The 23,417-nt window shown below is 35.5% G+C and overlaps 1 protein-coding gene across 2 annotated transcripts in view; it reads left to right on the plus strand.

The window, feature by feature from the left end:
* The window catches only part of IPO11 (importin 11), a 96,230-nt gene that overhangs the window by 27,958 nt on the left and 44,855 nt on the right, over positions 1–23,417 (plus strand). For both annotated transcript variants that reach the window (XM_007424193.4, XM_025164072.2), the window contains exons 10-20: positions 4,668–4,860; positions 4,967–5,119; positions 5,372–5,415; positions 6,135–6,225; positions 8,548–8,595; positions 10,070–10,175; positions 11,348–11,474; positions 17,433–17,466; positions 17,598–17,638; positions 18,426–18,542; positions 20,027–20,140. In XM_007424193.4, the coding sequence (XP_007424255.1) occupies positions 4,668–4,860; positions 4,967–5,119; positions 5,372–5,415; positions 6,135–6,225; positions 8,548–8,595; positions 10,070–10,175; positions 11,348–11,474; positions 17,433–17,466; positions 17,598–17,638; positions 18,426–18,542; positions 20,027–20,140 (1,068 nt within the window). The remainder of the gene's footprint in view (positions 1–4,667; positions 4,861–4,966; positions 5,120–5,371; positions 5,416–6,134; positions 6,226–8,547; positions 8,596–10,069; positions 10,176–11,347; positions 11,475–17,432; positions 17,467–17,597; positions 17,639–18,425; positions 18,543–20,026; positions 20,141–23,417) is intronic.

The following is a 23,417-nucleotide window of genomic DNA, read 5'->3' on the forward strand; positions in this document are numbered from 1 at the left end:
GATAGAAGGCAAGTCAGTTGGCAGCTTATCTTATAAATGGCTACAGCCCAGGTGGGCAAGAAACCTGTAAAGAATCAGTTGAAGAAACTCCAATGAATTCATTATAAATGAGGTTTGCAAATTTCTCTTGCAGGTCCCTAGATTCTGTATTTACCCCAAGACTAATATTAAAAATAGCTTACTGAAATCTGTAGTTCTTGCTTCCTTGATCTTGCTCAGCTCTGGGTGTTGACTTCCCCAGAGCCCAGAAAGGGAGACTGGGCACAAACTCAGGCCTACGTACATGGGCTTTATAAATTCTGATCCAAGCCTCCAGTGTAGACTTTTGCAGAATCCTTTGGAATTATTTTGTCTTACCAGCCAAATCCTTAAGGAAGAGAAACAGCAGGTTCAGCAATCCATATAATACCTGATCCAAATTAGAACAGTTGAATATGCCACCCACCAAAGAATACTCAGGCTATTACTTCATTTTCTTCATAATATGGAAAAAGAACAATACATACAAAACTATCCTTGATCCAAAATGGGTGAATCTTTTTACGAGACACAGAAACTTTCAAATGCAAATTTTATAGACCATCTAAGAATATTTTCAAAAGGACATAATTGAGCAATTGTAGATCTTTAGGAGGCCTGCTTCTGTTTGCTTAGGTACCCAGTACCCGGTAAATTCTTGAGGTTCAAGTACCAAGGAACCCATTGTAAATATACCACTCTTACCTTCAGGTTATCATTGGCCCCCAATGTAACAATCTGTCACTTTCAATTCCCAATGAAAGAAGATCTCTTCAAAACCGGTATGGGTTCAAAGAAAAGCTCATTTATTGAGAAGTAGTGTACAGGTCCAAAGCATTGCTAAGACTAAGCCCATGCATGCCAAAAAGTTACTTTTACCCATTTCTTAGTGCACCCCCCCCCTTGTCTCTTAGTCCCTTGCTCTCACAGTCTTCTCGCAGTTGCACGTTGGTACAGCCTTGAGCATTCCTGGGAATCTGATAACAGCCCATCTGCCTCTAATGGCTATAATTGCTCATCTTCCCAGCACGCCCCCCCCCGCCTTTTTCTTTCTGTAATGGCAGAAACAAAGCAAGCAAGCTAACAAGCTGGCTAATTGATTGTGAGGATTCTGACATGCCGCCCCTCTGAAAGAAAGGATCAGGTCAGGATTGCTGAAGTCCCAATCTGAAAGACAAAAAGCATGAGAGGAAAACACATGTACAGATATACAACAGGATTTAGATGGCTATTTAGGCTTGTTTGGGTAGCACTTGTAAAAGTCTGATTAAGTGTGGTGCATTTACATGCTTCTTTGCCACCCACTCGCATAGAGATCTGGGGAAATGTTTCCACTGAATGAGAAATTGTATCTCCCCATGGTGTTTTCTGGCATCTAAAATCTCTTTAACCTCAAAATGCTGTTCGCCTTCAATCATCATTGGGTCTGGGGGCTGATGCTGTTGCGTCGGGTGCCATTCAGGCAACTCTTTACAGGGTTTTAGGAGATCACTATGAAATACAGGATGAATCCTTTTAAGGATTGGAGGCAAGTGCAATCGAACCGTGACTGGGTTGATAACTTTCTCTATTGTAAAAGGTCCCACAAACTTTGGTCCTAATTTTTTCGATGGCTGTAATGTTCTGAGGTGCTTAGTTGATAAGTACACCTTGTCTCCCACTTTCCATTCCTTCTCAGGCAATCGTTTACGGTTGGCATGTTTTTTGTAACTCCCTAGCACCCTCCAGTGCCGCTTTAATAACTGGCCATATCTCTGTCATTTGCTTAACCCAATCATCTGCTGAGCTTAGATGTGGAAGGTGGAATTCCTGATTGCAATCACATCAGTATAGATACTTTCAGATATAAGGGTTCTGTCCCCTGGAAATGAGCTATGTTTTCTTCAGCCACACTCCATAACCCTACACACAACTTGATCCAATGACGTGTCCAAGCTCAATTTTGTTTTTTTCATCAGAGCTAGAATTAGACATTACCACTGTCTAAATGGGAATGGCTCAAACATCCTTAAAATTCTACCTAAATATGAACAATATTCATGCTCACTGTCACTCCACATCCTCCTCAGCCACCATTTGCAGATGGATCAGACCATGTTTTAAGTTAGCCTATGAAGAACATTCTGTTTCTGCCTAGTTTATACAATAATCTCAGCTGCCTTCAACACAAATATTCCACTGGAAGGGATATTTGCAAACCAACCACATGGTCCCCTATTGCCTTGGTCATCAAATATTGCAGGCTTTCTTTGGCAGAAGAGTCCTACAGAAAATGATAACCTAGATATTAAGGACAGCCGATATTAAGTCTTTCTGTAATGGGACTAGTCTGGTATGCTCCACTATAAAATGTCCTCCACCACTATAGGAAAATGGAACAATGAACTTGCAGTGGACATTATTTCACTACAATCAAAAAGGGGCATCCAGATCCATCCAAGTAGTCAAACAAGGGGGAGGTTAAACTGGTATTTCCCTGCCCTCCAAAGGATCTCTTCTCTTCTCTTCTCTTCTCTTCTCTTCTCTTCTCTTCTCTTCTCTTCTCTTCTCTTCTCTTCTCTTCTCTTCTCTGAATTTGTGTGTCTCTGTATTGTATGTATATATGTACATATGCACCCATATACATGTATATATACATATATATGTCTGGGTTTATTTCTCTATTTATCTAGTAAATAAGCTTTTGGTAATCTTCACTCCCCATCCTGAAGCTGAGTACTTCTCTCTGGAAAGAGTACTAACAATCTGACTGACTGAACAGGAGGAGTTCATTTATATTTCAAAATTTTAGGCTACCCAACTCCAACAATTCTGGGTGCTTAATATATAAAAAACAGTAAAAAAAAACCAACATAAAATCTAACGAGTCATTCAGAAGAGAACAACAAGAACCAGCTCAGTCTCTTACCCACGGAGATAAAACAAACAAGAAGCCCCCAGTCACCCTAAGCCAAGACCTGGCAGAAGAACCATGTTTTTAATGCTCTTTGCAAGGCTGATGAGGTGGGGATCTTGCAACCCTTTGGATGATGCTGTTCCAGAGGGCAGGTGCTCTGACAGAGAAGAGTATTTCCTGAGTCCTGCTAGATGACATTGCTTGATTGACAAGGTCAGGAAAAAGACAACTCTGCTAGATCTGACCAAATTGGCAGAAGCCAACATGGGAGACAGTCCCACAAATAACTAGGTCCTATGACATGTAGGGCTTTAAAGGTGACAATCAGCACCTTGAATAATACCCGTAAGCCAACAGGTAACCAGTGCAGCTCACTGAGTATAGGTATTACATGGGCATGGTATGGTCCGCTCATGGCTGTTTATGCTGCTTTATTCTGTACCAGCTATAACTTCTGGATGCTTTTCAAGGGCAGCATCATGTAGAACATATTGTAATAGTCCATCCATGGGGTGATCAAGGCATGTTCAACCATAAGAATTAACTACTGTTCAATATCCTCCCCAGTAGCAAAAGGGTCTTAATAGCATATCCAATGTTCCTTTCTCTTCTTGCCAGGCTTTTTCAAAAATTACATATTGGAAGTTACTATTTTCATGTTAAGAGAAGCTCTAATTGACTCTAATGAAAGATTCCTTTAAACTATAAATAGCAGTTTCTGAGATGGGATTTTTGTCAGGACTGAAGCAAGAAGAAAGGTACTTTCCTTTGCACCTCTTGAATGTGCTTTGTTCAGCTGTAGCTGCTTTTATATAACAAAAGTAACATTTATGAATTGCTTTCAATTAGTACCATGCCTTATAACTTATTCTGAGTATTCTGTCATCTGGTCTATTTCTTTTCTGATTTTGGACCAGTATATGATATGATGGAGTGTGATTAAGATGATTTCTGGGTTCTCCTGTCTCTGTTTTACTTCTGCTTAAATAGATCTGTAAATATAACTTCCAAATATAAGTGAAAATACATGTTTGTTTTTTTAAGTTTTCAACCTTTTGCAGAAAGGTACTAAGAAAACAAATAATAAAAATAGTTCAGTTTTATTGGGATTGTTGAGTGTTCACTTAAGGTAGGAACTGGCTTCTTACTAGCAGTCAGGGAGAATACAGTATTTATTTTTCTTTGGATTCAAGAGTTTTACATTTAAAATAAAAATAAAGTATAATTTGAGCTGACTAGTAAATTAAGCATGATTCTTGCTTAATTTCTGGAGTGTTCTCAGTATCTAAACCAATTGATAGCTTTGTTGAGAGAAGGTAGTAATATAATATTAATTTAATAAACCTTTTTCTTGAGCTGTGCATCAAAACCAAATAATAGGAGAAAGTCTTCTTAGTCCACTATGCAAGAGAATATTTTAAAATTGTTTCAAATATTTGAAGCTTCAGTTTTCTGTTTCTTTTCTGTTCAGTTTTATATAGTTATAGATTTTGGGAACTGTTGACTGTATCTTCTGGAATTATTTTAATCATTTATACTCTGCTCTTGAATTGGAAAGTCTCCTAGTCTGAATTAGAATTATAAATGAAATCATCTATTAAACTTTAAATGCTAAATATGCCTGGTGTACTTTAAAATAAGCCATTTGTTATTCTGAGAGCTGCCCATGTTGCTTTTAATTCTTACTATTATTATATTAACCATTAATGTTTTTGGGGTGGTATTCTCTTATATATATTTTTTCAACTTTTAGCTTTTAGACTTCTTGGACCAACATCCGTTTTCATTCACTTCTCTAATTCAGAGATCACTGGAATTTTCTGTAAGCTATGTTTTCACAGAGGCTGGTGAAGGAGTTGTTTTTGAGCGTTTCATTGTCCAATGCATGAATCTGATTAAGATGATTGTCAAAAATTATGCTTATAAGCCATCCAAAAATATAGAAGGTAATTTGTTTTTTTTTTCCCAGTTCAGTGGTATTCATAATTGCTTAGTTGTTTCTAATAAATTAGTAAAATACTTATTTTCTTTTTGTGAACTATTTTACTGCAGATAGCAGTCCTGAAACTCTTGAAGCTCATAAAATAAAAGCATCATTCTTTACGTATCCAACATTAATGGAGATATGCAGGCGGTTAGTCACTCAGTACTTCTTATTAACTGAGGAAGAACTAACAATGTGGGAAGAGGACCCTGAAGGCTTTAGTAAGAAATCTTATTCTTTTAGTTTAATTTTATTTCAGTGAATAGCATTCTAGTTTTCCAAGTATCTACAAATAATATAAATAGTAAACAGTGTGTATTGCTATATAATTATGATTTCCATAAGCATTTTGTTTGTAAAAAGCTATTATTTTAATGTGAATTTCATATGTGTACTCATAAAAATATAACACCAAAAAGATAAATATTGGATACTTATGTAAAATTTAAATGTAATTTTTTCATATTATATAGCTGTTGAAGAAACAGGAGGCGATTCTTGGAAATACAGTATTCGGGTAAGTATGTGGCATATAATTTAACTGCAGACCTTTTTTTAATATAAAAATTAACCAGTCAAAACTTTCTAAGGACATGCTAAAGTCCAAGTTTTGACAAAACCAGGAGAGTGGAGCTTTGTGAAATCTAAAGACCATGCAATGTCTGCCTGGGGGGTTTATTTATTTACTTGTTCCATAATGTGGAACCTCTTCATGGGTGTTGATAGCTGTTTGAAAATTCTTTCAAACTTAAATAGACTCCTGCTTATGAATTACTGTTGGAGTAATTGCCCCAGGCTAAGCAACAATAAGATATAATTTCTCTAGGAGTATCCAAAACAATAATTTAACTGGGAATGTGAAGTAGTGGTAGCCTAAGCCATGTTTAAATACATTTTCCTGTATGTCGGAACTCAGTTGTAAAAGTAGAGTTTGGTATACTGGACAGTGAAGTGAAATGGTAAGTACTGTCATTTGAAGAAAATAACAAGTAAAGAGACAAGGGAATGGGAAAAACTGTAATACAGGGATAGAACAGTGTTGCAGACAGCAGTGCATGCTTAGGGCAAGTGATAATGTAATTGGATGGATTCACTGATTATAATGTCTGTAAGTTATAGAACTAACCACTTTATGCATCTGTTTCATGTCCTAGTTGGCAGTTCTCTTAGTATTTCAAGCTAATTTGCTTCATCATTGTTTGCCTTCTATAATGAACAATTTTAATTCATTTTCAGCCATGCACAGAAGTGCTTTTCATTGATATTTTTCATGAATATAATCAAACGCTTACTCCAGTTCTTCTAGAAATGGTTCACTCCCTACAAGGTATTTTTAATAACATGTTTAATAGTATACAATACTAGAATATATAACTTTCACTGAGTAATATAAATATTTTGCCAGTTTTTATTAAATTAATTAAATTAAGACTTCACCAAAAATTGTAGGAAATAATATAGTTCTAGATATTCATCAGGTAATTTAATGAACTTTAAACAGGGAATTCATTAGGTTTAGTTAAATTTTATGAACAAGATTAGAGTTGAGTTGAGAAGTTTGGTTTGGTTTTGCTAAATGAATTATTGAAATTCATTCATTACCAGTGTTTGTCCTAACGTGTGTTGAATTGTCCTATCTGGTATTAACTGAAAAACCTTTTAAATATCTCAGTATACAGTATGTTGGGGCTTTTACTACAGTAGAAACAACACTAGAGAAACAATGCAAACTTTATATGTTCAAGTAGTCCTCACTTAATTACAGTAATTGGGACTGGCAACTCCATTGCTAGGCAAAATGGTTGTAAAGCGCAATGTCACGTGACTGTGCCAACTTAATAACAGCAGTTCCAGTTGCCGTAGTTAAGCAAATCCCACATGGTTGTTAGGCACAATGTCACGTGATTGCCATTTGCGACCTCCTGCCGGCTTCCCCATTGACTTTGCTTGTCGGAAGCTGGCAGTGAAAGTCTCAAATGGTGATCATGTGACTGTGGGATGCTGCTACCATTGTAATTGCAAGCCAGTTGCCAAGCACCTGAATTGTAATCACATGACCATGGGAATGCTGCGACAGCTGGAACTATGAGGACTGATCATAAGTCTCCTTGTTCAGTACCCTCATAACTTCAACCTGTCACTGAATGAGTGGTTGTTAAACGAGGACTATCTGTATTTTGTAATAAAGGTTACTGAACTTGCTTTCTCTCACTTTGGCAAGATACTACATATTTTGAGCTTTTGAAGACAGCATTTGGAGGATCAGAAATAAGCAGGATACGTAATCAGCAATTAGTGATGTTTTTGTGCATAGTTATCCCTAATTCTGTGTCTTTCTTGTTTCCTGGATCATGCCCTCAGCACAGGATTTGACACCTAGAGTGAAAAAGAGATCATATGTGAGATATTTTTTAGAGGAGATGATAATGAGCTACTCTTCTGAGTAGGGGTATGCTGTCACCCTTGTATGGTGCAACCATTCTGCTATAACTATCATGCATTTAGTTAAAACCTAACGTGCTGTAGGAGGGCCAAAGTACAAGGCCCTGAATGTAAACTATTAGATCCTATGCAGAAACGGTAGGAACAATGATGGTAAGGAATGGTGGTAATATTAGAAATAGGCACCCTTCAAATGTATGGATGTGAACAAGTAGAGCCAGATCAGGACAGTCTGAAGAATAACCATATGAAACCTGGGAAAAGCAAAGTAGGAATTTATTCCCCTCAAATCTGATGTGTACTTTGATCCCATACCTTTTAGAAATTATAAAATAATTGGAATAAAAACTAGAATAAATACTGGATAAGCTATATATTGGAATCACTTCCTGAAGAATTCTTTATTCTCATGCCCTCCTGTTAAACATATTGTACCAGTGTCCCTGGTTTTTTGCATGTTAATTAAGAAACCTCTTTCCTACCACCTGGCCAGTCTTCCCTGTTGTGAGGTATTCAGAGTCATTCTTCAAGGGTTATCTCAGTCTGTAGAGCTTCAACTTAAGCCCAACCTTCCAGTTCATAAAATAGTACCTGTCAGATGTTTGATCTTGATGCAGCACTGCATTCACACAGAAGGTCCTGAGATACTTAACTTTGTGATCACCTGAACTTCTGCCGATTAATAACCCCAATGAAAAAGAACTGGTTATTCACCAATAGCTCTAGTTCTTCAAGTGGTCATCTAGAAATATACAAAACCTTCACTCTTACCTGTACAGATGTTTCTACTGATAGGTTCCATCAATTTTTAGAAGTGGTCAAAGAAACTGAGGAAAGTGATAAGAGCCACAGCAATGTCCTTCTAAGTTCTAGGACATTCTGAATGGAGCACTGTTCAGATATAGATACTCATAATTAATTTTTGAGAGAATGAGATATTTGAAACCAGTTTGTATTTGTTTATGTAAAGGCAATTGTGTTATAGTGCTGATAATTGGTTATCATGCATAAATAAGTATCTGTTTTCCCTTTTCAAGTAAATGCTTGTCCCTCATTTGGTTTCTTCCAATTTTGATATGATTATAACTATCAAACAAATGCATATTTCTCTACTTTCACATGAAAATGATTTATGTCTTCATATATTCACTAATAGGCTGACTTTCTAACTCTTCTTTTTCCTTTACATATGTTTCTTTTACTTCAGGCCCCACGAACATGGATGATACTCATACTCTTCTGATTAAAGATGCTGGTAAATTCAGGTTTTTTTTAAAATCTTAATGTCTTTTAATAAATGACAGTATAACATTCTCAGAAGTTTTGAAAACAATTATCAGAATAAACAGTGCAGGTAATTAACATAGAAGAGTTTAAGAATTAAGGTTCTGCACAGGAATGAAGTAAAAAATTATTCTGAACTTGATAATAGAACAGTCCCACCTAGAACATGTTCTTGGGATGTTTCCAGGGACTGTTTTCCAACAGAACAAGTTTTGAAATGTTTTGAATGTTCTGTCATGGGAAACAAAATCCCATCACTCATTTTATGTCCTAGGGTCAGAGAAATAGATGGTTTGATGCTAAAGCCAGTCTACCACCCAACCTACAGAAAAATTGGGGGGGGGGTATTTTTTAAGAAATACCCATAGCAGACAACAAAAGAAAAGTTAAATGGAAATCTCAGTAACATAGTTGCACTGTCTGACATGGACATGCACATTTTTTCATTTAACAGCTTCTCTAATAAATGCTCTATATACACAGAGCATATAGGAATAATGATGATGACAATGATAATAATACCTGTGAATTTTAACTTCTCCACAGCAAAGAATTTTAAAACAAAAGTAGTGGACTCTCCCTCACCTACATCCCATTTTTCATCTATCTCCAGTTAATGACAACAAGGTAGAACTTGATGCCTATTGCTTATTGGCTAATGCACTCTCCAAATGTCCACAGGTTGAGGGAATTAAAAAGAAAACAACCAATTACACAATTTTGGAATACACAAAGCAACATGGAGTGGATTGTTTTACTGTGTCCCAAGCTTGAAGTTTGTTTGTTTGTTTCCTTGAACTTGAAACAGTTGAAACTGTCGTTCTGAGCTTGGAGTGATTTGCATATCCTATAGAGTTTTAGGAAGAATATTTGTGAAACTATGGAACTTTGAAGGAGCTTTTTAAAGGCTGTAAATGAATTTACATTGAACTCAGAGGAGTTATGATTAGGCATGCATCAGACTTTGCTGTGAAATTTTTAGTTTGATAGATGTAGATGTGTGTGTAGAGAGAGAAATTTTAAGTTTAAGTTTACTAGAAAGAGCTAGATTATCTTTTTATCTTTAGACATCCATGAATGATGGATCTACTTACACTAGAGCTTTTTATATATAGATTTGTATATATATAAATCCAACAGTTTATAGTAAACTATTAGCTGTTAACTTGTTTAGTTGAAATTTTAGAAGATTGCTCGTATCATTCTGTGGGTCTCCCAAAGGCACCCATAGTCTGTTACTTTGAGTGCAAAATAATGGACCAAGTAAGCCTTTGATCTAGTCCAGCAGTGTCCTTTTTATGTTAGAGCTCAACGTGACAGTTTAAATGTCTTACATAAATTAATGTGTTTGATAAATTACATTCCTTGTTGAACCAGTATATTTCAAAATACATTTTAACATTTTTTTTTAAATAAATGCCTAAGTTTGATTTTTCCTCCTTCAGTGTACAATGCAGTTGGACTAGCAGCATATGAACTCTTTGATAGTGTGGATTTTGATCAGTGGTTTAAAAGCCAGCTACTAGCAGAATTGCAAGTTATTCATAACAGGTATGTGCCTTTTTAGTTGGCTGTTGATGCAAATTCAGTGTAAATAATGCAGTTTTATGTTTGGGGAAAATTGTTTTCTCAGCATTCAATAAATTTAGAAATATTGTATGTACTATAGACTATTGTTAAATATAAGATTATGCATGTGTTGAATTTTATCGAACTCTCTGCCACTTTCTTCCCTTGTTCTAGCTTTGGGATCTGACATAATTGCTGGCATTGCACTGGCCAACCTGCTGTTACTTCTTTCTGTACTCCTTCCACAATATACAATAAGCTACACATAGCTTTGATAAAATTGGAAAATAAGGAATTGCTACAGTGCTACACTATGTGTCTAGGCTGCACTCTGGATGTTAACACCCTTTGGATTGCAGTAATGCAAGACACTAAGTATTTTGTATATTTTGAACCTTGCATCGTACTGTAAATTGCCTTAACATACAGTGGCAGCACCTAGCAACCATAGTTGCTTGAAAAAAAGAAGCAGATGGATAGGTGACTAGCAGGAAATCCCAGGACTGCGGCCTAGACGGGGAAGCTAAAAAAAGTAATCTTGGAAAAAGGCAGTAGCAAATCACTCCAGCATTTTTACTAGAATTCGAGCTGGACGTAAGAAAGACTTCATTTTTCTTTAATATACATTCTTGAAACAAATGTTTAGATCCAGTCATATCATTGATATGATTTGAATGAAAAAAAAAACTGTCAGCAAGGAAAAAAATGACATTATTCATGAAACCTATAGTCTTCCTACTGAGAATTGTAATTTACCAACTTCTGGAAAACTGCTTTTCAGAATTATATTCATTGGAAATAATGAATATTACAAACTCTGGTTCTCAAAAATTCCAAATACACTCATGATACAGAGATTACAAAAGAAATATTCATGTAATTAACAATTAACTTTACTCATTGAATTTCTGTGTTAGATATTAAATGTTTTGCTATAAGTCTTTCTTTGAAATTGTCAGCACATTTTTATTTATTTTTATACAAAATTGAAGTAATATTTGCAATATACTAACCCCAGATTCAGAGACTGTTAAGAAACTGCAAGTGTTCAGACTTTGTAGGTAGAAAGAATAAAATTACTGAAAATGTTTTGATATTAATCCTTAAACAATTTTAGTAACCCTGACTTCAAAAAACAATTATTGCTTTTATAGGTATAAACCAATACGTCGGCGAGTGATCTGGCTAATTGGACAATGGATTTCTGTGAAATTCAAGTCTGATTTGAGACCTATGTTGTATGAAGCAATCTGTAATTTGCTTCAAGATGAAGATCTAGTGGTACGTCTAAATTTTTTTTTCAAATAGCTTTTATTTACCATATGCCTAGCTGCTTGGGAGGGTTCTTTGCTTTCCAAGGACTGGACGCACCACAGGGTAGCGAATCTGTACAAAATGCTTTATTATAGCACACACCTCCCCCAACAATAGACTATTGCTCTCCACCCATCTAAGACATGCAAGGTGATGTTGCCATGTAAATATGTCTTTAATAGTCCTTTAATACTTAGTTCAAGCAAAAGTCACTAAGTCTGTAAAGTTGCATGTAACCTTTGCCTCCTTCCAAAAGTTCTTACACTAGTTGGGATGAGGTGCAGTCTCAGTGTGGTAGTTCCTCTTCTAGTTGCTACTGAGCTCCTGGCAAAGCTCCAGGCAGGACTTCCATCAGGATATGCTACTCATCATAACTTGTGGTCCTGGCAGTTGAGTGATAGTCCTCTTGCCTGCTTGTAATAGCTGCCAATCTCCAGACATTGCCTCCATGTCCCTGTCTGTATGCCATTTGCTTATCACCTTTCCTCCTACACCCCCCCCCACTCTGTCTTAGCATTTGCTTTTCTAAGCTGGGTGGGGTGAGACTGCGTCTGGACATCAGCACATCCTTGAAAATACCAGGGTGAAAGGGGACCTTCCAACATGGCAGTGACCCTAGACATTCCAGTAAATCCAACAAGGAATGGCTGAAAAAGAAAAAAAAAATGGAGGGTTCTGGAATGGCCCAGTCAAAGCCCAGATCTAAATCCCATCGAGATGCTGTGGGGTGATTTGAAATGGGCTGTGCAAGAAACAGGATTGCAAGAAATCCCACAAACATCACACAGCTGAAAAAATTCTGCATGGAGGAATGAAGAGAAAAATCATCCCAGCTGATGTCTGAGATTGGTAGGCAGTTGTAAGAAATGCCTACTTGAGGATGTATCTGCCAAAGGGAACAATACCAGGTATTAGAACCAAAGGTATATTTACTTTTTTCCACAGAAGGAAATGCCATGTCTGTTTTTTGTTGAATAAAAGATTGCAAAGTCAATTTTTCACAGCTTTTTTGTTCAATTATATCACCTTTATCCTTATATACTGTTTGAATGAAAATAAAATATTGAATACATGTTTAAAGAATTATATGGGGTGTACTTACTTTTTCACATGACTGTACATGTAATCCTCATTTAGTGACTGCCTCATTTAGTGACAGTTCACAGTTACAACAGTGATAAAAAGTAACTTTGCAACTAATCCTCGCATTTACAACCTTCACAAGTCTGTAAAGCAGAGGAAGGCTGAGGAAAGATTCTTAGTGACTGCTTCACTTAACAACCAAGTTGCCAATCCCAATTGTGGTCACTAAATGAGGACTGCCTGTACATCAACAATCACTGCAGCTGCTATACTATTAAAATCAAATGTTTTACTTCTGCTTCCATCTATGTATAGACATCTGCTTTTTGCTTCAGTTGCTGTTTTAAACCATCTTCAAGGTGATTCTGTCTATCCCACATTATGGTAGTTTAAACAGAATGTCATTGACTAAAACAAATCTGTTTCTCCAGGTAGTGTTCATGAAAAGCACTCCTAACTATAACAGTTGTAACTCAGTTACAAGCTTTGTCAAATTTATCTGGTTTGTCAAATTTATTCTTGGAGTTCCTCTCTTTTACCTAAATTAAGATTTAGCTTCTTTGCCCTGAATCCATCTCATGCTAACTACATTCCTCTTTGACTGTCAAAATCTTGACATTTAATTCAATATGGATGTGCTGCAAAATGCAGCAAACCTATCACAGTAAGGCTTGGGGGTCCACTTTGTATGATACCAAGGAAATCTTTGATCAATCAAAATTGCTGTGGGTGACATTGTGCAAATTCAGCTGCCATAACTGCCACAGAATAAGTCTGAAGATGTATTTTCACTAGTTACCAGTCATTTTTAGGCTGTAATTGTTGATTCATCTATTCCATTGTCACAGTTTGTTAATGCACTCGAAAATTTTGGAGGGATTGTATTGATGGTCCAAGTCATCTTGTCATTCCAGGCACAGATCTTCACAATAACCACAAGCTAAATCAGCTAGAGAATCCTCCAAATGTCACAGACAGCCCTTAGACTATATCCCTCTCCAATGCTGGACCCTTAAATTTGGACCACCATTCTTAATGGAGTTTACAGATAGCCTGAAGTCAATCTTAATCACATCATGAATATGTTCATGACAATGGATTTGTTACTGGCTTCCTAATCACAAATCATTATTGCCTCTACTAGTGTCATTAAGTTCTAATCTATTTTAAATATGTTAACCTCATAATGAATGCTGTAGTGCCCCAATTCCATTTCTCTGTCAGGATTCTCAGGACTTCCTATTTGTTTCTCTGTCAGAAGTCTCAGGATCATGTTATGTCAGGAATCAGTTTGTTGTTAATGAAGTGGAATAGTTCTTGAAAAGAATAGTTGAAGATAAGCGGAAAGCATTAGCCCTGGCTGGGATGTGACTAAATTGGAGAAAGAAGCACAAAAAAACATTACTACTAATCTCATAATGCTGGAGCAGGATGTCAACTGATCTCTGTCTAGCCTAGCACTAGAAGAATCTGAAATGTTGCTAAGTCCTTGAAAGCAAATATATATTTGTATTGAGAATCAAAGGCAGGGCTTTAGGAACTAATTTAGGAGAAAGTAGAAGAAACAGAATGTCTGAAATTATTCTAATTAGAAGCACCTAGAGCCAAGGGTAGCCAGAAGCACCTGTTAAGATCTCAGTTACATTGCTGGAATTCAGCACCAATAAATTCTTTTTCCTTATAACCTTGTTACTTCAGTACAGGGAATTGTGATCTGTTCTATGTTTACGATCCTGATATACACTGTGGCTTCTGTTTTTACTCCAGCCTCTTGGATCAGATACAAGTTTCTTTCCCAGCATTATCAAAATATATGCACAGCCTTTAATGCAGGGAAAACATGTGATGTAAAATTAAAACAGGAACTAAGTCCCAACAAAGATTTCAAAGTCATCAATCAATTTCTAATTGTGTCACAATGATTTAGGGAGTCTTGTGTGTTTGTGCATGTGTATGTATATGTGTGTATATGTATATATTTGTGTGTGTGTGTGCATACTATCTTTACCTAAAGATCTGTTCTGATTATTATGAAGTTAAATAAATGAAGTATAATTCAGTTTTCACCAGATTAATTGATAATTTTGACTTGCAGACAGTTCAAATAGCAGGAAGAAAAGCCTTGTAGAAAGCTAACATTTTTAATAAAAAAGATAAGACATACTGTCAGGCATATCAGTCTGAAGCAAACCAATATTGCACAGAATAATTTCTAGCACAGGCTCAATGCACAATATTAATTTTTCTATCTCTTCTCAGCAAGAATATTGTCAATACCAAAGAAAGAAAATAAAGTTTGAATGTGCTTCCCCTTTTCTTCAACCCTGAAAGCTATTCTCAAATCTGAGCGTTATTAATGTATATTGTATAATTTCAGATCCTTGCAAATATGACAAACATATTTGCTTATGAAGAGTTTCTCCAAAGACTTTTACTTTTTATAAAATATTTAAGGAAAAGTGTTCTTCACAATTTTTTAATGTAAAATTTTGAAAGTTAATCTTCAGTTATTTAAATCTGTTCTTGCCACTTTTATAATGAATCTCCCTCTTGTGAAATGTTCTTTTTACTAAAAAAGGAATATAAAAGCCTAAGGGAGAAAAAACAGAACTACTCATTAGTGAAATGGACTAAGATTCCAACAAGCAGAAACAAATAAGGGTGATAATCTGTTCTGGCACTTTGTTTTGTGCTCTTCAGATACATTTATCTCCAGTGCCAATTATTTAATCTTTTTAGGGTCCTGGCTGAGATAATTTAGCAATGTATTCAGTGCTCCTTTTGATGGTGATTCTGATCCCTACCATGACTGGCCCCCCATTTCACAATCAGAAATAAAAAAACCAATTTCTCAGTTGAAAAATGGCAAAGTTCCAGGTAAAGATATGTTTTTGCCAGAATTACTGAAAATAAATTCTCATCGGTGGGCCTCTGTGTTAGATATTACTGCCATTAATAACTCTCTATCACTCCTCAAAGAGTGGCTTAATTCTGTCACTTTCCCCATACACAAGAAAGGTAATAGTAAAGTCATCCCAACTATTGCCCAGTTATATTAATAATTAATAAACTCTGTGCCCAATTTTTATACCATAAACATTTAGATTGGATGTATTTAGAGAATATCTTGGCTTCTGAACAAGCAGAATATTCAAGTGTATCAATGTACAATTTTGCACCATTTAGCTGAAAAATATTTCAGCCCTACCAAAAGTGCCCTTTATGTAACATTATGTGACAGTTGCTCTCTGGGGGAGATGGGTGGCATATGAATGTAAATAAAATACATTTATTGATCTAAGGTCAGTCTTCAATTTCTTGTGAGAAACTATGGAGGAAATTAGTTGCCTTCTCTGAGCAAGGGAATTAGTTGCCTTCTTATATTAATATACTACAATGCAGATTAACCAACCTCATTCCTATCAGAGGAGTCAAACAGGGCTATATTCTTGCCCTTTTCAACTTCTATATAAATGACATTATTACAGCCCTTTCTAAACCAGAATTTCACCCTCCAACACTTGCCTACCACCCTTGTATGCAGATGAACATTCATTTTTATTCATAACCCAAGTGGGCCTGCATAGGTGACTAGCTTTTTTAGTGTCCTACTGTTCTAGGGAATTTCTTGAAATCATTTACTCAAAAACTAAGGTTTGGTTTTCTCTAGAATGCTCTTTAAGTCCCCTGTTAAATGGAATTTAACAAAAGACCAATTGATCAAGTTAAGGACTTCAAGTACCTAGGAATCCACTTCCAACCCTCCACCTACTGGAATAACTAATTGAGCTTTCATGGTTTCTAATGCAATCTTAAAATATGCTAGTCATCAGGGCAATAATTATGTTCTGCAGCAATAAAATTGTATAAACCAAAGGTTCTGGGCTTCTTGTTATACAGTGCACAACTCTGTGTTTATAAGGTTACCCCTGCTTTAGAAGCTGTTCAGTCTAAGTTTCTGAAAGCCATATTTCATGTCCCTCACCTTCAAATGCCTTTGTTCAGCTAGAGCTTGATTGCAGTTTTTTTGAGGCCTGAGACTTTGCTGTCCCAGATTTTAGCTGAAATAAATTCGCCTCACCCTACTGGATAGGTTTTCCTCATCTGGGGAGTCAAATTGATTCTGATCTGGCATGCTGTGGCAATATCGTCACTTGGCCTAGTTAAAATCTTAATCAAACCTACACAATGGATTTGGCATTTAGATCTATAAAGTGAGAGTGCCAAAATCATCCATCCCTATTATGGCACAACTGCAGGTTCTCCATGGGTGATTCCTAGCTACCTTTATAACATTCTACATATTCCACATATGAGATTATTTATCTTGGCTTGAATTGGCACGCTATCTATTATGGAGACTATAAGCAAATATACAAGTCCCCTGTGCAACAATCATATGTATCTGTTCAGTTACAGAGATTAAGTCAGTAACCTATGCATAGTTATGCTGCCCATTGTACCACCTATTTCATCTGGCAGCAAGCCCAATTGTCAGAAATTTTAATTGTCTCTCTGATCAAGAAATTAGAGTCTTCCTTCTGCAAGACTTAACTTGGACAACCACTATAAAGGTTGCCAGGTTTCTAGGAATAGCTATGGCTTGCAGAAGCTGATTGATATCCTCTTTCCTTTTTGATTGTTTCATGTCTGGTTTTTCTGCATTTTAAAATTTATAGTTGTGTTTTATTGGACTGTGACTATAAATAAATTATATGTATTTGTAATCTGTTCTTTAGCATCAATTTAAGAAGTAGAAAAGTTGAGATATAGATGTTTTATTTTAAAATTATTTTATAAACACTGGACAACCCATGTTCTGATTCAGTTATTTTCATTCAGGTCCGTATTGAGACAGCAACAACGTTGAAACTTGATATCCTTTTCTTTATTTAAATCATGATATAACAGAATTGCTGAAATTGATTGGATTGTGCTTGGGTTTGGGGTTTTGTTTTTGTTTTAATCATTAGATACAGAATACAGTTTTTCTTAACTCAATTTTACCTGTGGATGACTTTGAGTTTAGGACTGACCAGTTCTTACCAGTAAGTATTTTATCTGTAAGGGCAAGTAAATAGTTCATTTGAAAAGTGGGAATATTTTAATTGTGAAAGTTAACACAGTGATAGGTCATGTGACACGAAACGCAAGGAAACAAAAGGAAGGAAGATAATGTAATTTGGAAAACAGTCCTTTCTTAGGGCATAGTTAAAATTTAAGTGCTTTTTTAAAAAATAAGTTAAAAATGAGTATTTAACATTCCACAAGCTATTTACAATACCATAATTCTCTTTCAAGTCCTTCAGTGAACAATTCAATTATTCTCCAAAGCTTGCTCTTATTCTGCTTCTGTTTAACTTGCAGCAAACTGCACTAATTCATTATCACTGTAATTATGATGAAATCTTAGCAGAATTGTGATTGGCCTATTTAAAAGTCTCTTTGTTCTCCTCAAGTTTATGTTTCTTACAGTTTCTAATTTCTACCTTGCTAATTCATAGCAGAAACATTTTATAGTAATGTGTTATATAGATAGATACTGTATACTTAATGAGTGGTTATCATTTCAGATATGTTAAAACTGAGTATGAGGAAAGATGATTAGTAGAAAAGGCAGGAGGGATAGAGAATAAAAAAAGAAAAGGAGAAAAACTCATTGGGAACCCTGAAATAGGAAGAGACTGGGTATGAATCCTAGTTAATGCTTAATAAAAAGATTTATAGGATTAGATTCTAGGCAAGGATAGACCCTGTATTTTGCATATAAAATTTATTTTGGATCAGTAACTGAAACAATTCTTTACTAACAACCAACTTACTTTTTTCTTATAGTACCTGGAATCTATGTTTACCTTGCTCTTTAAACTTCTTCAAGAAGTTAGAGAATGCGATACAAAGATGCATGTCCTCCATGTTCTCTCTTGTGTAATTGAAAGAGTCAATATGCAGGTAACTTGTATAAAGTTCATTTTTCCCTCACTTCTAAATTCATGTAAGACTTTAAAAAAATTGAAATCAGAGAACATTTCCTTGAACATGTTGAACCACATATTCTTTTACTTCATTGAATTTTTTAAAATGAAAAAAATTTCTCCAGTCAGTAAAGTTCTCTAACTAATCCACCAAGTGTTAGAACCTTTTCATAGTTATCACTTCTGCTCCCTTTCCTGAATAAGTAAGCAAAAGGTGCTATATCAAGCAGTTTGAGGTTCAGAATTTGAGTACATTAATGATAATACCCATTTGGGTTTGTATGTGTTTTCCTTAATAAAATAGTGTGCCATTTTATCTCTGTTTTACTCAGCCTGCTTTGTGATAGATAATAATAGACTAAAAATAAAATGCAATAAAAATAAAATTCCTTAAGAATGTATCAGCAAAATAGAAAAACTTAGAGAAGCCAATAGAAGAAGTATAATTTTATAGCCACGCTACATTAAAACTATCAAAATATCCTAAAGGACATTCCTGTTGTTTTGGATGAAAACTGGTATTTTAGTAAATTGGATGTTCATGGGATAAAGTTCCATAGACTGAATTTTCATTGCTTCCTTAAGCTCTGGTGAAACATAGAATAAGATTGTGGGGTATCTTCAAAACATTAATGGCATTACACTCCAAATCTCCAGGTATTTAACGCAGCTTTCATGGTGCAGCACCATATCCAGGAACTAACAGTCCCATCTGTAAACCTTAGGTTAACAAGGATACAGTCCTGTCTTACAGTATATGTTTGAGGATAAAAAACCTCTAGTCCGGGGGTTTAATACATGCTTTATAATTTCATATGCCCCATGTGAATTTATTTGGTGCTCCTTTCCCCATTCCTGTCCCCTAAAGAGCTGTTGAAGAGGAGTTGCGATTGATAGTTGGGTTAAGTGTTTTCTGTTGGGAACACCCTCTACCCTATTGTTTTCTGAGGGAAGTGCCACTGAAGATGATTGCTCTGGCAGAAATATTCCCTGATAGATGCATATATTTGCCTCTTATCAATCCTAGAAACAGTAATTGGTTCTCAGTTTGAAAGTTCAAGAAATGGCAACATCTAGCACTGATTTTTTTTAGATACTATAATATTGATTTTTATTCATTTATAGTATTTATAACATAATTTAGAACTTGCAATATAATACAAATCTTTTCCTGGAGCTTCTCTTATAATTGTTGTAATGATGGTGTTAATTCTTATTTCAGTCAAAGCTATTCTACTATGGTATCATAAATTACAGACATGCATTTGTATTTTGTTACTATTTGGTTTCACATATTTTTAAAAAAGTATGAAATTGTTTATTTTCTTGAAAATATGCAGTCATGAAATTAAGGAGTACATATGTGAACACAGCAAGTTAGCTCATTTCTTAATTTTATAGATGTAAGAGTTGAGATTCATTTCACTCTTAAAAATAATATCACATTGCTTTTGATTACAGATAAGACCTTATGTAGCCTGCTTGGTTCAGTACTTACCTCTACTTTGGAAACAAAGTGAAGAACACAATATGTTGAGATGTGCTATTCTTACTACCCTAATTCATCTTATTCAGGTAAAATCTTCTCCATTTTCCTTCATTTATTGTTAATTTATGTAATGTTGGTATCCTAAATTTAATCCCATAACAAAATATTACAGTGTATCTAAACTTCTAAAGGGTTAGCCTAAAAAGGAATGTTATAGTGTTGTTCAGAGTAACTTTTTCTCTCCCTTTGCCTTTCTTCCTCTGTGAGATTTTGTTGTGCTATGCTACATTTATAGCAATAAAACATATAAGGCTTAAATCACTGCCAGACTTGAACATGCACATTTTATTACACTATAATAGGAATGGGAAACCCTTCTGTGGCCAAGGAACACAAGTAATGTGGGGATAGGCTCAGAGGGCCACAAAGTAGGTGACGTTAGTTCACATATGGACAGTGGTTGGTTCTTAAAGAGACCTTTGAATGATTTTTAATTGTGATAATCCCTATTCTGGGGCTTACACTATAGTTTATATAGTTTATACTTTATATAGTTTATTCTGGGGCTTACACTATAGTTTATAGTTTATATTATATAGTTTACACTATAGTTTATAATGGTGGGGAAAATTGCTGTGAATTTTAGCATTCATGATAGAAGGCCACAAAGGCCAGAGAAATGAGTCTCAGGGATCACATGCAGGTTGTCCACCCTTGTTCTAGAGGAAAACCCAGGAGTTCCTCAAGACTATGCAGATTATTTTAAAAAGACACCCCCCCCCCATAAAATAGGTTTATTACACCTTTCCTAACCAAACCTTGGCTAAAACTTTTGTTTTGGAGAAAGAAATGGTGGAAAGTTTTCCAAGTTTCCCTGGAAAAAATGTGTTTTTTTTTTCTTCCTAGCATTTTTCTCACATGTGCAGGGTCCACTTTTTTTTCCCCATTTCAACTGAATGTTGATCTGTTGGTTGTGACAGGAATTGACCTACCAGCTTATCGCCCAAGCCTGACGTTGGAGGCTGAGAGAGAGTGATTGGCCCAAAGTCACCCAGCCAGCTTTCATGCCTCAAGCAGGACTAGAACTCAGTCTCCTGGTTTCTAGGTTGTCTAATTCAGAGAAGGGAATTTTGTTTTAGCTTCACCTCATACATCCTCCCTTGTCTTACTTCCCCTTCTGTATACACATATTGGAGGCTTGTGCAGGACTATTTCACCTGTTTTCTTGCTCTGTAATTTTTTCTTTTGCTTTCACTTCACATTCTTGTGCTTTGTGTTTCAACTATTCTGAATCATAGACTTAACAATCAGATTTATCCTTCAAAATCAGAACAGGTTTGAGTTCTTTCATGAAGGTTCTCCATTGTTAAGCTTTCCACATTTATTTCAGTGTGTATTTGATATAAAGTTGACAGAGAAGACTGCTTTTTCTCTTCTGAGATAGAAGAGCTGATCTCTGCTATAGACGCATGTAGATTATTATGTACAGAAAGAAACCTGAACTACTTAGTATTTCTAGTTCTTGACCAGTGGAAGATATGTTCTGCTACCTAAAGTTAAAAGGTGCTGATGCTACATCTAACATCCCTTAATAATAGTTATTAATTCATTTGGTAAAATAATTGGTTGCATTTTTTAAATATCTGAAACTTGTATTCCATTAGGAACAATCTATCAACAGTCTTCTCCAATAACTTGATAGCATATTTCAGTATTGCATTTTGACTTCAGTTCTTGGATATTGTCTCAACTAAGTCACTGACAACTTGTATTAAAGGTTCAGGTGGTTACAATTGAAGGAATGGTGGTGTCCATTTGTTTTTCATATGTGTTGGTTCCATTCCAAAGTAGTAACTATCTGTCATATTAAAAAAATAATGTAGTTACCATTGGCAGTTTACATAAACACCTCTTTTAGTTTATTACCATAATTGAATTTATATGAGTTCTGCCTTAGGCCCTGTTTTCAGTATCAGTGTTGGGTTTTAACATACATGATACTGCATAAACAGTTATCTCAAAGAATGTACAGAATTTTTTCTTAACTATTGAAAGTAGCCTATCCAAATTCAGGGTTAAAAGTAAGGGCTACTAGGATATATTGCATTCTTATCAGGACCAAACATTTGTAACTTTTTTATAGATATTAAATACTTCATGAATTCTAAGTACAAATCTGCTTGTTTTTTTTTTAACTTATTAAGAGTAAGGGTTGGAAGGGATTGTTAATCTAGTGCAACCTCTCATTCAGAGCAGGAATCCACTACTAATCCCAATAGTTGACCGTCCAGTCTTTGTTTAACAAAGGAAAGTCTACCATCTCCCAAAATAGTCTGTTCCATTGTTGAATAGCTCTTACTGTTAGGAAATCTATTTTCTTGTAATTTAAACCCATTTTTTCTCTTGTCTTCTGGAACAATTCTGCACAATTGTGCTATGTCTTCTATATAATGGTCCTTCAGATATTCAAAGGTAGCTATCATGTCTCTCCACAGTTTTCTCTTCTCTAGGCTAAACTAAAAGAAACTGGATGTTTTGGTAGATCGCAAGATGAGCATGATGAACCAACAATGTGGTGCAGCTGGAAAGAAATAAAAAAAGAATTGTAGAACCCAATATAGTTCCCCTCATTCTTTGTGCCTTTGTGCCTTTGATTGTCCCTACCCAAATGTAGGACTGTACATTTGTTCAGGCTGAATTTCAGCCTCTTCTTGTGATTTCTCAGAGATTGTGGAAAGGAGATTTGAAATGATACCTACAAACTCCTTGGCTATAATGGATTTGGTGCTAGAGACTTAAACTTGTTCATGGTAGCCAGATGCTCTTTAACCATCACTTTGCTTACCATGAGTTGCCACTCCTTCTCTATGTCAAATTTTCTGCTTAAGTCCATTTGAACTCCGTTACCATTTGGGGAGAAGTCCAGAGCAAAGTAGGAGTTTAAGAGCCTTGTCATCTCCCCATCATGTTACCATTCTGTCATCTTTATCAAGCAGTCGGTCCACCCCTCCCATTTTCTTCCTTTTCACTGCCAACATAGCCAGTACAGTTCTTTTTGTTGCTTCCATTGCAATCTATGTTCCTTTTAGCTTTACTGGTTTTCTGCAGATGACACTTTTAATTCATAGCTCAGTTAAAAGTTCTCTGTGCATTTTCTAAACTACTTCCTATTTTTTTCTCATTGAAACCATGTGTAATTGTACTTCCAGTATCTTATTTTTGAGGATTTCCCAACCCTCTTGCATTCCCTTTGACTGAGGATTTCTATCCATGAGATACTACCTATTACTTCTCTCAACTTGTTGAAATTGGCTTTCAGGAAATCTAGCATGCATATATTTGAGTTTTTTCTAACCATGTTAG

This window comes from Python bivittatus, unplaced genomic scaffold (genome assembly GCF_059951505.1).
Source record: "Python bivittatus isolate LINGU-HERP-01145 unplaced genomic scaffold, Pbiv_v1 ctg000850_np1212, whole genome shotgun sequence".
Lineage (NCBI taxonomy): Eukaryota > Metazoa > Chordata > Lepidosauria > Squamata > Pythonidae > Python > Python bivittatus.